Source organism: Acomys russatus, chromosome 8 (genome assembly GCF_903995435.1).
Source record: "Acomys russatus chromosome 8, mAcoRus1.1, whole genome shotgun sequence".
NCBI lineage: Eukaryota > Metazoa > Chordata > Mammalia > Rodentia > Muridae > Acomys > Acomys russatus.
In genome coordinates, this window is record NC_067144.1 from 66,646,077 (window position 1) to 66,658,757 (window position 12,681).

Here is a 12,681-nt window from a genome sequence, read left to right on the forward strand (position 1 = left end):
TCCACCACTTGTAAATAGAAATTCTTTGCATTTTCAAAAAGGATTTTTTGACCGTATTACCAGTTTCTATGGAAGGAATTTTGAAAGCTGAAATGTTTTTAATTCCTGTGCATCTGGACATACAATTCCATAGATGTGAGAAACACAGTTAGATGGTTCCTTCAGGTGAGCTACAATGTCAGCAGCAAGCAGGGGCCTTTTACTCTCTGCAGGGGATTAACTAATGGTGCTATTTGCAATACATGTGTACAGAAAGCAGTACAGAAAGAGTGTATCCTTTCCTCTTGCTTTTACATGTTCAGGCTTACTGGTAAACAAACCTTGTCATATAAGCACCAGGTGCTTGGAAATTAATTGGAATTAATTATCGTATTGCATTGTGGCTTATAAAGAATAAAATATAATATTTGTCAAATACAGTGAGGATTTAAAGTGATTTTCTTTGGATACATTTATAATCATAGGAATACTTTGATCTTCATGTTAAATGCAAAAATGTTAAAATTCAATTTATAATTTTAGTATAAAACAGCAAACTACAGTATAAAGCTTTGTTATTTTACTTCTTTGGACTAGGTGACTGACAAAGGTATGAAGAAACAAATGAACATAATTTTGTTATTATTATTGATGCCTTTGTTAAATCACCTTCCCACCTCTCTGCCTGACTGTAAGCAGAACTTTAAAAATATAACCCACAACCTGCTACTGTATTATAGAAATTCATGTTTACCATCTAACTTGACAAAACTGCTATGTTCAAGGTAGTTTTTATAAAAACCCATGTTTGCCAAGTGCTGTAAAGTAAAACAACTGTGCTGTGGATTATTGCAAAATAAATTCCTGTAAGAAAAACTGTTAAGAAAACCCCTAGCATTCAAGATAGTTCAAGACTCATGTGTGTGACCTGATTTTAGAGAAAATGTATTACAGCCAAGGCAATCTTAATGGAAACTAATGCATACAACTAAATTTAAATATTCTTTCTTCAGGCTTTATTAACCATGAAGATTCCTGGCTTTGTCCACCAAGTGGACATATGGAGCATGAGTACTGGACTGCAAATCTCTTCTCCAGATGATTGTGATTTACACTACATTCTCTGCACTAATGATGTAAATACAGTCTGATGGTTTTTGTTCTAAATTTCACTTGAAATGCAATGGGCCCTGTAGAGGTCGATGTGATCCTGGCAGCCATGTCCATGGCTGTCTGAATGGGTTGTCTGAAGGTTGGACAAAAGAAGAGAAGTATAAATAAACCCACAAAGGCCCAAAGCAGCAACAAACTGCTTACTCAATAATTTTTAGTAGGGATAAGTCTATGTTGTACCAGCAAATGTTGAGATTATCAATTGAATATCATGAAGTTTCTGTCTTAAAAACATGAGATTTCTTTTTGGAGTTTCCACATAAAGTGTCCATTGTATACCAGATGCTGTGTGTGTGTGTGTGTGTGTATGTGTGTGTGTGTGTGTGTGTGTGTGTGTGTGTGTGTGTGTGTGTGTGTGTTCTCTCTCCTCTCTCTCTCTCTGCCTCTCTCTCTCTCTCTCTCCTACCTATCATCTACTTGTCACCTTTTACAGAATCAGTGGCTGTATTTTGGCTCGAGTCAATTCATAAGAAGCCGTGATTTATTTGTTTCCAATTACATATATAAACTAGTACTTAGATTGTTTAATCTTAACCATTGTTGACTATTAGAATCAACTGGACACGTCAAATGATTACAGTTGACTTGCCCTAACTTCACACTAAAGTATGATGTCTGGGGAGAAGGAACAGAGCTTCCACTATATGTCCTCATGTTACTGACTCAGGTCTGTTTCTTGAGTGCAGTGACTTTTCGATTCATCTTATTGCGTGGGGGGAAGATTGGACAGAGTTTGAATCTCTATTTTCATAATCAAGTTTTCTTTTTAAAAATTTTTTGTTATCCCATCCCTTGTATCCTCCCATTCCTCCCTCCCTCCCGCTTTCCCCCTATTCCCCTGCCCTAGGTCTGTGGCTGAGGGAGACCTCCTCCCCTACTAAATGGACATAGACTATCAAGTCTCGTTTTCTAAACCTGGGTTGGCTTGAAGATGCCAACTTACTTCTCATATGATCTGCGAGAAATATTTAATTTTTCTTTAGGATGAAATATTTGGTGACCAGTATTTATCGTCAAGACTTTATAAGTGGTTTTATTTTCTATGTCATGATATGATTTCATTTAATTCTCATGGTAGATGTAGAATGTGTCATCTGGGTGACCCTGGTCTTGCCAGTTACTTTTAAAAAAGACACTGTGTCCTGAGGGCTTGAACATACTGGGTAGGCTTGAAATTCTCCAGCTATGATACATATTAAATATACTAAAGTACCATGTGATAAGGGAATGCTGAGTGTGCCACCTTTTGGGTTATTTAAGTATAAAAACTTCATTAAGCACTTGCCAGTGGCACCTGTTTTGAAAAATGCTTCTTCAAAGCAACTTTGAACTCTAGAAAATGCCGTCCTAGTGTTAGATGTTAGAAAATTGAAGCCAGGACACGTCAGTAACTGACCCACAGTGACTGCACACATGGCTGCACTTGACCCTGAGTTTGGATAATTTATAAAATTCTCTTTTGACTTTAATGTCATGACTCAAGGTTCTGGACTATACTATCTGCTGTTTCTTATAATAAAGCTGAACATAAATTGCTGCAAGGATCAAATGTAATGTGTGTATAAACATTTTGAAAACCATAAAATGCTACATAAATATTGGAGTTAGCATACAGTCTTAAACAACACCAAAATACCATTTATTTATTTGTTGTCTTTTGAGACAGGGTCTTATGTGGCCCAGGCTTATGTTGATCTTGGATTTCTGGTCTTCCTGCCTCCATTTCTTAAGTGCTGGGACTGCAGGCTTATGCCACCACATATAGCTTTATACATTACAGGGACTGGGAAGCACCATACAGGCTCCAGGCATGCTAGGTAAGCCTTCTCCAACCGAGCGGTATCCCAAGGCCTCCCAATGTTAACGTTTGGAGCAAATTGCTTATTCATCTCTGAATCGAAATTAAGGATGGTCTGTGCACAAAGGCAAGTTTTGCTAGTTATTGCCAATCTGAGCTTCCAGTATCATCAATGACTCAGAAAAATTTTTTTTTAGCTGCTTTGGTATATTAAATAGATTTTGGGAAATAAACTTAAGTAGTTTGTGGATTCTGTGTATTGAATCAATAAGTCGTGAAGATAAGAGTGACATGGCCTTTATTCTGCCTGATAATCTGATTCTATTGGTTCTGAAAATGTGACTTCTGATCAGAGATACACAGCAGCCTTTCCTGCTTTAATAACAGAAAATATTAGTGGGGTGCTTTTCAGATGTTTTCATAAGGGTTCATTTATTTAAAGAATGGGCCCGAGAAGGAGCCAGTGCAACAGTCAGGCTTTCTGATCACACTTTACTGAGGAACTGTAAGGCTGATTAGAAAGGGTTGTGACTAAAATCCTAGCACCCACTTGAAGCTAAGCAAGAAGGTTATGTGTATCACGATTGCCCAGATCCCAAAACCTTCCTTCCCTGGGATGCATTCTAGGGGATCACTTGATATGCCATGAGGTAATCTCCTGGCAGAGAGGAAAGACCAACAAACTGGTCTCATATTGAGAGGAGATGAAAAGAGGAAATGAACTCAGGGCAAACAGCAGAGATTCTCCGTCACACCGAATTAAGCATGCCATTGACTTTCTATGTCACCAAACTGAGTTGGTGTGGGGATTATTCATTTTGAATGCATGTAGAAAATAAAGCTACAGAGATCTGTAACTAATGCATATGGAAATTCTCTCTGGTGTTTATTTTCTTCACCTTGCCCTTCTGCACAGCACAGTTAGAATGAATTAATAATGGTGGTGGGTCCAGGAAAATGTATGTGAATTTGGCAAGGCTCAGAAAGGATGCCTTCAACAAGAACTCCATCATCTTAGGTGAGTGGGAAGGAAACGCAATAACGTTGTGTCAGAAGATGTTCATTATTGCCTAGAGTGAGTGTGGCTAAGCAGCAAACAGAAGATGGCACGGATTAGTTCATAGTTAGGGCTCCGCGTGGCTCTTCAAGGAAATAATATATGGTTTGAAGGCAAATCAGGTTCTTTGTGGCTCAACACCTACCCAGGGTTGCTACCTGCTGTTTGAAAGCCTGATATTGCTGAGTTTCTGTCCAGAAATTAATTTTGACTTTTCATCATATCCCTGAGTGAGGTTCACATCCCCCTTTGCATTCAAGTTCAACCATTATTCTCTCAGAGACGGTTCCCTGAATTTTGAAGAGCAGAGACACCTTCGAGGTTTTAGATAAATAATGCATTTAAAATCTTGGGACCAATTTAATTAAAAATTAACAGTGTTACAGAGTCACTTGTATATGTATTAAAAAGACACGACTACAGAAAAATTTGAAATATATATAGATCTAGAGGACACTCAAGACAGGAAAAGGTAAAGAGAAGGGAGGAAAATTCACAAAGCAGAGAAAGATAAAAGCAGAGAATTGGCATTTTCCATGCCTTGCCCTGTTGTGTGTCTCAATTTTTGTTTATGAAGAAAGGGTCATTTATTTTTAATGCATAAAAAAGCACAAGATGACAATTTTGGACAGAATCATTTCTACTATATACATACATCCATGAGTCTATATTCCTCTAAAAAATATAGTTCTCATCTGTTCCAGAGCCCTGACCTGGGTGCCTGGAGAAATGTGGGTACATTTTGCTAATCTAAAGAGAACGGGCTTGACTGCTACTTATGCTTAGTAGTTGCAGGTACAAACAACACTCATTACAAGCAATTCTCCTTGAAACACCTCTTTAAAAACTCCACTACACAGTGTGGACTGAGGACTGTGTCCGAATCCCCTTTTCCTCTCGTAATAGTTTGCCACATTCTACATCTGTAGATAAAGTAGTCCCAGAAGTGGAGTTGGTCGGATGGGTTTGCTTACACTGCAGTCCATAAAAGAAACAAAAAGCCTTGCATGCAAAAGAAATGGAAAAAATTAAAGTGAATAAACAAAAAGCAAGAATGAATGTCTGAATGAAAAATTAAATCAAATGAAGCCAGCAGTTATGAAGTAGCACATTAAAGCATAATATATACAAGCGTTTATTTTTCAAATTAGTAGCATAAAACAAGACACCTCAAGAGCAAATCGACAGTTAAAGCAGATCAGTCCATTCTCCTGTTAATTAAAGACAGTTTTCTACAATGAGGACCAGGACAGGGGCATTTCATATTCTCACAGTTGCTTTCTATGTCTGGGGAGGGTTTCCACAAAGAAACAAGGTTATAATGGGCCATACCCCATGTTGGGCACTCAAAACATAGCTTGCACGGAAAGAAAGTGGTTCTACTATCTGGTTATTAATCAAAACCAGTGTATGATTTGCAGGAGTCTGTGCAAAATGAACATGGGAAGCCGCATGTTGAAAATTATTAACAGATATTGGTAGGAGAGCTAATGGCGCTTAGCTTTGAGATTCTAATGGTATCTTTAAATTAAGCTAGTGGGTCATATACTACAATGTCCTAGAGCTCTGTATTTTATTTATCTTAGTAAGGAATTATCTTAAATCACAGTCAATTGTGGGTTTTCCCCGCAAAGCATCTACGTTCCAGGCATGAACACCTTTAAAACTAAAATAGGTACAAATGGCTTGACTATTGAAATTGGCCATCATCCTAGATGCAATTTTAAAATATAAAGTTTCAAATACATTTTATTGTCATTTTGTGTTGCTTATCATACTCATAGCAAAAATTACACAAATTACCTTTCACATATTATATCTCAATGTAAGTAAGTGCCCAGTTTAAAAATACTGCTTTGTATTTTTATAGAAATTGTTTTGCAGGAGTACCCATGCTCAGAATGTATACTAAAGGGCTGGTAACAGTTCTCACAAGTGTCTTCTGTAATTTTGGACTTATGCCCCGCCTTGCCTTTTCTATAGTTTCTATATTAAGAGCAAATAACTGTTGAAGAAATTAACTGAGTTTGTAATTTCTGCACTGTCATTCCAAATAGTGCTAATTGGATTTCGTGTACAAGACTTTTCCTTCTTCTCATTAACAAACGATAGAGCTGCAGTGCTGGCAGCACCTGGCAGGGATTCAGTGCTCTTTGCTCTAACTCAGAAATGGCTCTTCTGGGCGTCTAATTCAATAGACTGTTACAAAGAGGGACAGTGTCCTTAACGTTCTCACATTTAAGACAACAGGTTCAAAGTGACAACTACCCTGCCTTAGAAAGAGACGACTCACCTGCTCAATATCATTGCTCTTCCGTGATTTGTATATAAATTCTCCAATGGCTACGAACACGGAAAGGACGAGTCCCGCGGCCAGAACAATGAAGATGCCCCCAATGTTTTCCACTCCCAGAGCACTGGCTTCTTTACTGTCTTCTTCGGGGCAGCCATTCCCCCGCCACCACTTCTCCTTCATCATGTGCAGTTTCCCTTCCTCTTGTAGTTGAAGAATGGCAATTGTAATTTTATCCCGGTAAGGAGAGCCTGAAAGATGGGGGTGATTTGGATGTTGTTCACCATAGGGATAAGAAGATATCAAGACATTTCACCATCTTAGTGATAAATACTCTAGATGTGCTGTGAAACCCCGATGAACAAATTATAACAGACCGAGGTGGGAGTGCCCAATCTTATGTCTTGAAGGCTCTAACTGGTAAGCAAAGGGAGCAGAGACAAGTTGTGGTTTCTCATTCCAAATAAAGAAACCGTAAGTAGGCGTTCTATGACATTCTTCACCAATCTTTTCACGTGTCAAGGGATTTATAGTTTAGATCCTACCTTTTTCTGGCCTCTAAGTGATCTCTTATTGTGGCTGAGTTTGGCCCTTCTTTCTTCTGTTTCCCCTATCTCCATTAGAGTTCAGTTATGGCCACGTTTCTATCCAAGGGGGGGCCCTAAAATGATGGATGACATTTCTGGTCTTGGGTTATAAATCTTCCCAACATGCTCTGCTTGCTCTCTTTCCCATAATACACTGGAATGAGGAAACACTTTCAAGTCAGTAGTGATGGAAGAGCCACAGAGTAGAAGGAGTCTGGGCTCCAGGGTCACTGCACAGAGCAGATCCTCTGTTTTAACCCTGAGTTAAAGCTATGACAATCAAGGAATTTTCATTGTGTGGGACATTAACATTTTCAGATGTTTACAGTGCTTCATCCATAATGATTCATGCACCAGTTAAGATAAAGTATGTTTTAAATAATTCTGAGGTACTATAATATTCTGTGGCAAGAACGTGGTCACTTTTTGGTCTCGTCTTCTGCTAAGACCACTAAAACTTTAATTTATGAGGGGTTGGAAAGTGCCAACACGTACACATAGACATAGTATCTTAATTCTGAATTCATATGTTAATCAATGGAAAAGAGATATAGCAGGATTCCTCCACTCAGTTAGTTCCTAGGATAGCAACATTTTGGATAGCATCTCTCTCCTCAATAGTAGAAAGCTCCTTTTGTTTACAAAATTTAAAGCCATTCCTGGTGGAGGCAAATTGAAAAGTCAACTATCTTAAAGAAAAGGCAAAAATCTTAAGAATAATAAAGTCAAGACCATTTGTTAAATAGGTTTAAAGACATTCACAATCTGAAGATATGTTTAAGAACCGAGAGTCAGAGTCAGTTCTCCTGATATCTTCTGTCTCAGTGCTAGTTCTGTGAAAGCTCCTGGCTGCCTGTCCTCCTGTCCTCACAGATGACTTATGTCCCATGTCATAGCCTAAGATCAATAAGTCAGGTCCAATATTTTGTCATTTATCATTTATTTCCTCATAAGATTTAAAAAAAATAATTGCCAACACTCAAAATCTGCCTTAAAGGAGAGTGGAGTGTTTTTGAGGGAGATTACAGCTTGTCGATTCAGAGTATGGATTTTTTGGGTGACAAAATGGATTTTTGAAAACAAAATAAAAGGTATCAGCTATTTGCTTAAACTTCCCCAGAAAAATGCGTAGAGGCAAAAATTAGCGGCATTAATATCCTCAGAGTGTGCAAGCAAATGAGAGAACCTGGAGTCCTTTGCTTTAAGGTACAGGGGCGTGCTTTGAGGAGCATGAGGACAGCCCTCCTCGCCATGGCTGCACAGTAGTCATAGTGATTCACACAGTGGGTGCTCAATAAATGCTCGCTGCCACTCTCCTCCCGCCTTCAGGCTGCACAAGACCTAACACATTACAGACAGATGGAGAGCCAATCTCTGCTTAATGTTAGTCTCTAAGGGAGGTATTTTCCAGCCTTCCAGTAACCTGTTTAGATCTTAACTGCTCTCATTCTCTTGAAGTTTTATTTTAAATTCCCCAGGAGACGCATTTCTAGATCCTCTGTCCTGAGAGTCTTGAAGCAGCAGTTTTCAATTTTAGCTTGTGGCTGAGCCAACGTCGCCAACCTTCTATTATGGGAGAGAATCAGGGAGCCTCTGGGGACTCAGGGCAAGACTAGACATGCCGGAGACCTTTTCACATCTGCATATCTTTTAGCTTACAAGGTCTGATTGACATCAGAAGTGACTTCTTGCAAGTCATTAAAAAAAAAAAAAAAAAAAAAAAAGAGTATGTGTACACATGAATCTTCCTGAATAGCAACTGATCTTTTCTGAAGAATAAATTCATCATAAAAGAAACATCTCTCAAATGTTTCCAGCAGCTGTATTCCCTGTGGATGAGTTCACTCTGAAGCCTACCATCTGTTCCAATTATTCCCTCATTGTTTTTGCTTTAAAAGCATGACAGGTTTATCACCACTGTGAAAAACTCCTGGAGTATTTGTCTTTTTATCTAGGAAGAGGAGATGGAGGCTCTTTAGCATTAGAATTTGTTATAGGTAAAGTTGGCAAAAGAGACTGAGTGAACACATGTAGGTCCTCCCATGTAATAGATACCATGAAGTGTAACTGTAGACAGACTCATCACAGAGGCTGCCTCATTCACAGGAGGGCAGAAAGCAGTGCTGCATTTATTCAGCAGACCTGTAGAAAGGATCAGCTCCCAGGATTCCTGCCTCATACCACCACCACACTGTCAGAAATTTTAGATTTCAAGTATCTATTCTTTTAAAATCTTTTCAGGGCTAAGGACCAAACCCAGGGTCCCGCACTTGCAAGTAGGGCGAGCACTCTACCACTGAGCTGAATCGTCAACCTATAAGTATTCCACTCTCTAAAAGGAATGCCAATCAAAATTTGTACGTGCTTATGCAGTTGCTCTCAGAGTAATATACATTCTTATTTTCCACCCTTTCTATAGCTCAGAAAATTTGGTATTATGGAGGGATGCTAAAGAGATAGGGTGGGGTTATCTGGTAGAAGATGGAATGAGAAAGGTTCAGTGTAAGATAATCTGGTTTAAAGGTGGCTGAGATAAGAAATTCTAGCTGTTACTCAGGAAGACACAGTGTCACAATCAATTCTGCAAAGATTAAGACAAAGACATCCATTCCTGGTGGGTTCCCCCCACCCCCAACTTATCCTTTCTTTACTGAACCAACTATGAGGAAACATAAAGAAAGTTTGCTCAATTTCTCTCATGCATATCATCTCAAATGAGATGACCAAACTGGGTTAGGGAGACAGGACATTGTTTTAAGGCCCAAGAGCTCCATTGTGTCCAGCTGGTTATTGCCTAATGTTCGTTATGAGCCTCCTGAAGGGCATGCTGGGTGAATGATGTAAGAGATCCTCACTTGTAGAAGAACTGCCAGGAACATGGGCATACCCATCAGAGAAGTCATTGGAATTAAAAGGCCACCCAGCGCTAGCTCTCTGCCTGCTCTTTCCCGGAGACACTAGCTAGTTTTCTTCTTTGAGTCTGCAAAGTAAGCTTTACTGTTGATCTCTCATATAACTCGGATGCTCTCATTGGTTACACTCTGTGTCTTTGGGATACAATTTCTCCTTGTTGTTGTGTCACATGACTTTTGAGATTCTTGGAAGTTTTTTTTTATTAATTTATTCAGATTACAACTCAGTTCTCGAAAGTGTGCTCCTAATTGTTTATAATTGTCTCCATGTCATCTTGTCTATGAGTCCAGCTGTAAGCTTGTGTCTATGATGTGATATTTATGCTGCATATATGGTTCTGTGTGCCACCTTTAATACATGTTACATGACAAATTCCTTGAAAGGATTTTGATTCAAATTGGCCTAAAATTAGTAAATATATGTAAACCTAGCCCATATTCACTTAAACACATTAGACTTAAATAGAAGAAATTAGTGATTTTAAGTTGATAAGAAAATTTAAACATCTCCCAAACTGATAATACATTGGCCTATATTATCATTATTATTCTACATTTAAAATACTTTACCTTTTCTTTTTTAAATTTCAAATACTGCTTTCTGGATTTTCATTAAGATATCAGTACTGATCTGCTAGTTATAATATTTTAAAAACTGACTCAAGATACTTTATATCGTATCAAGATAATTACATTTTCTGCAAAAATTTTCACTACTGAGGAAACTGACTCTTAATAATTAAGTCAGAACTTGAGTGTTATAGCAGCTAAGCTTTAAAGGGCTAGTCATTCTTCAAACCTGGTGAAGTGCATTTTCTGGGTTTTCAACAACCTTGCTCATGCTCGGATGTCAGATCCAATAAAGGCTGTCTTACCTAGGTTTCTATTGTTATGATAAACATCACAACCAAAAACAACTTGGCAAGGAAGGAAGTGGTTTACTTAATCTTACAATTTAAAGCCCATCACGGAAGGAAGTAGGTACTTGGAAGCAGGAAATGCTTCCGTCGAAGGGCACTGTTTACTGGTTTGCTCGCCAGGGCTTGCTCAGCCTGATTTCTCGTGCCACTCAGGACCACCAGTCTAGGGGTGTGGTACCACTCACAGTGGCCTGCACCCTCCCACACCAATAATTAATCAGGAAAATGCCCTTCAGTCTTACCTATAGGCTAGTCTGATAAAGGCATCTTCTTAATTGAGGTTCCATTTTCTAAGGTGACCTTAGCTTGTGTCACACTGACAAAAATAGTAATGATCACAAGGATAAATGGGATAGAAGGAAAGAAAATACTTTGTTGCAACACCTCTAAAAGGGTCCTGCATTTTGGTAGGTCGCCTAAGCTCTTGATCAGAGAGGCCATGGAGACTCCCACAAGTTGAAGTCTAGCCACTTTGCGCCCTTTGAAGAGAAAGGTCAGTCCAAGACAAGCTCTAGTGCCTCCTAAGGAAGCAGCGTGGCCAGCACGACCTTGTCCTATCCTGGTACATGACATTCCTGGTAGAAGAAAACTAAAGGAGCCAACATGCTCTTCCTATATTGCTAACAGAACCCCATAAGGAAGCTTAACAGACCACAACAAAAAAGGGGTTCATTTGTTACCATCTACATGGTCTAAACATGCAGTGGGAAAGTATAACCAAAGAGTAAACGATTCATATTATATGCCAAATTTAGTAGTACCGTAAGTACTGTCATTCTGACCCTGTTCTGCCAGGACACCTGGTATTTCTAAAAACACACAAAGGTAGTCAGTCAAGTAGGAAGCTTTACCTGATTAAAGAGGACACCTAGGTCATCACTGGGCACCTGTACACCAATTGACCACATCTAAATATATCTTCTATCTTGATTATCTCTTTCCTCATGTGTCTCCATAACACAATAGGCTTTCACCTTTCTCTCTCTCTCTGTGTGTGTGTGTGTGTGACTAGCTTATTGCTCAGTTTCTGTTTCTGCTTCATTTTGTCTATAGGTTGGCTTAATTCTTAACTTGACATTACCTGGAATCACCCAGGAAGGGATGCACAGTGAGGGGTTACATACATTGGGTTGTTCTGTGGGCATATCTGCGGGGGAGTGTTGTCATAATTAAGTCAATGCTATGGGAAGACCCAGACCACTGTCAGCAGCATCATCCCTAAGCAGGGGCCTTTAACTGTATTAAGAAGGAAGAAACCCAGGCGAACACAAGCAAGCAAGTAAACATGTCTGCATTCACCCCTCTCTGCTCTTGAATGTGGATGTGACTAGGTGCCTCCAGCTATCAGTACTGTGATTACCCGGTAAGCATGGACCGTAGCATGGCATAGTAATTGGGACAAGCCCCTCTTTGCCCTAAGTTGCTTTTCGTCAGTGTATTTTATTGTTTCAGCAACAGAAATGAAACCAGAACACTGCCCAAAGACTATTCATAAACCTCACTAATCAAATAGATAAACTGGCCCAAAGCTTTAAAAATAGTATTGCAATACTTATTTTCACATGCAACAGCTGTGCTGAGCCCTGAGTTTGCTGATTACTGTGTAAGATGGAACCTCTGTTATGGGTGCTGAAGGTAGAGGCTGTTTTATGTAACAAATGCAGACAAGTTCAATGAAGTCGAAGTATTATCCATCACAACAGTGATTTTCAGGAGCCGCTGTCCCAAGGAGGGCTTGCTTAACTTGTGAGATTTTAAAAGCAGTGGCTGGTCTTGCTTTTCTTGATTGCATACCTTTCTGGGACCTCTTGTAGCCACATGCTTACATTTTCCATTTAGTCTCCGAATTCTAACTTGCTCATCAAGTTTGAATCTTCTGGAGTTTCACTGTTTGAAGATGATTCTATAAGATTTTAAGCCCTGCCAGACATAACTCTGCTTCCAGTAAGCAATTTAGACCAG

The 12,681-nt window shown here is 39.2% G+C and overlaps 1 protein-coding gene across 7 annotated transcripts in view; it reads right to left on the reverse strand.

Moving 5' to 3' along the window:
• Grik1 (glutamate ionotropic receptor kainate type subunit 1) overlaps positions 1-12,681 on the reverse strand; it is a 370,429-nt gene that overhangs the window by 10,901 nt on the left and 346,847 nt on the right. For 4 of the 7 annotated variants that reach the window (XM_051150186.1, XM_051150183.1, XM_051150184.1 and 1 more), the window contains one exon: positions 6,301-6,551. The exons of 1 other annotated variant lie outside the window; for it this stretch is intronic. In XM_051150186.1, coding sequence (XP_051006143.1) covers positions 6,301-6,551 — 251 coding nt within the window. Of the gene's footprint in view, positions 1-4,798; positions 5,010-6,300; positions 6,552-12,681 lie in introns of those variants that run through there. 2 more of the 7 variants (XM_051150187.1, XM_051150188.1) reach the window with 2 other exon arrangements.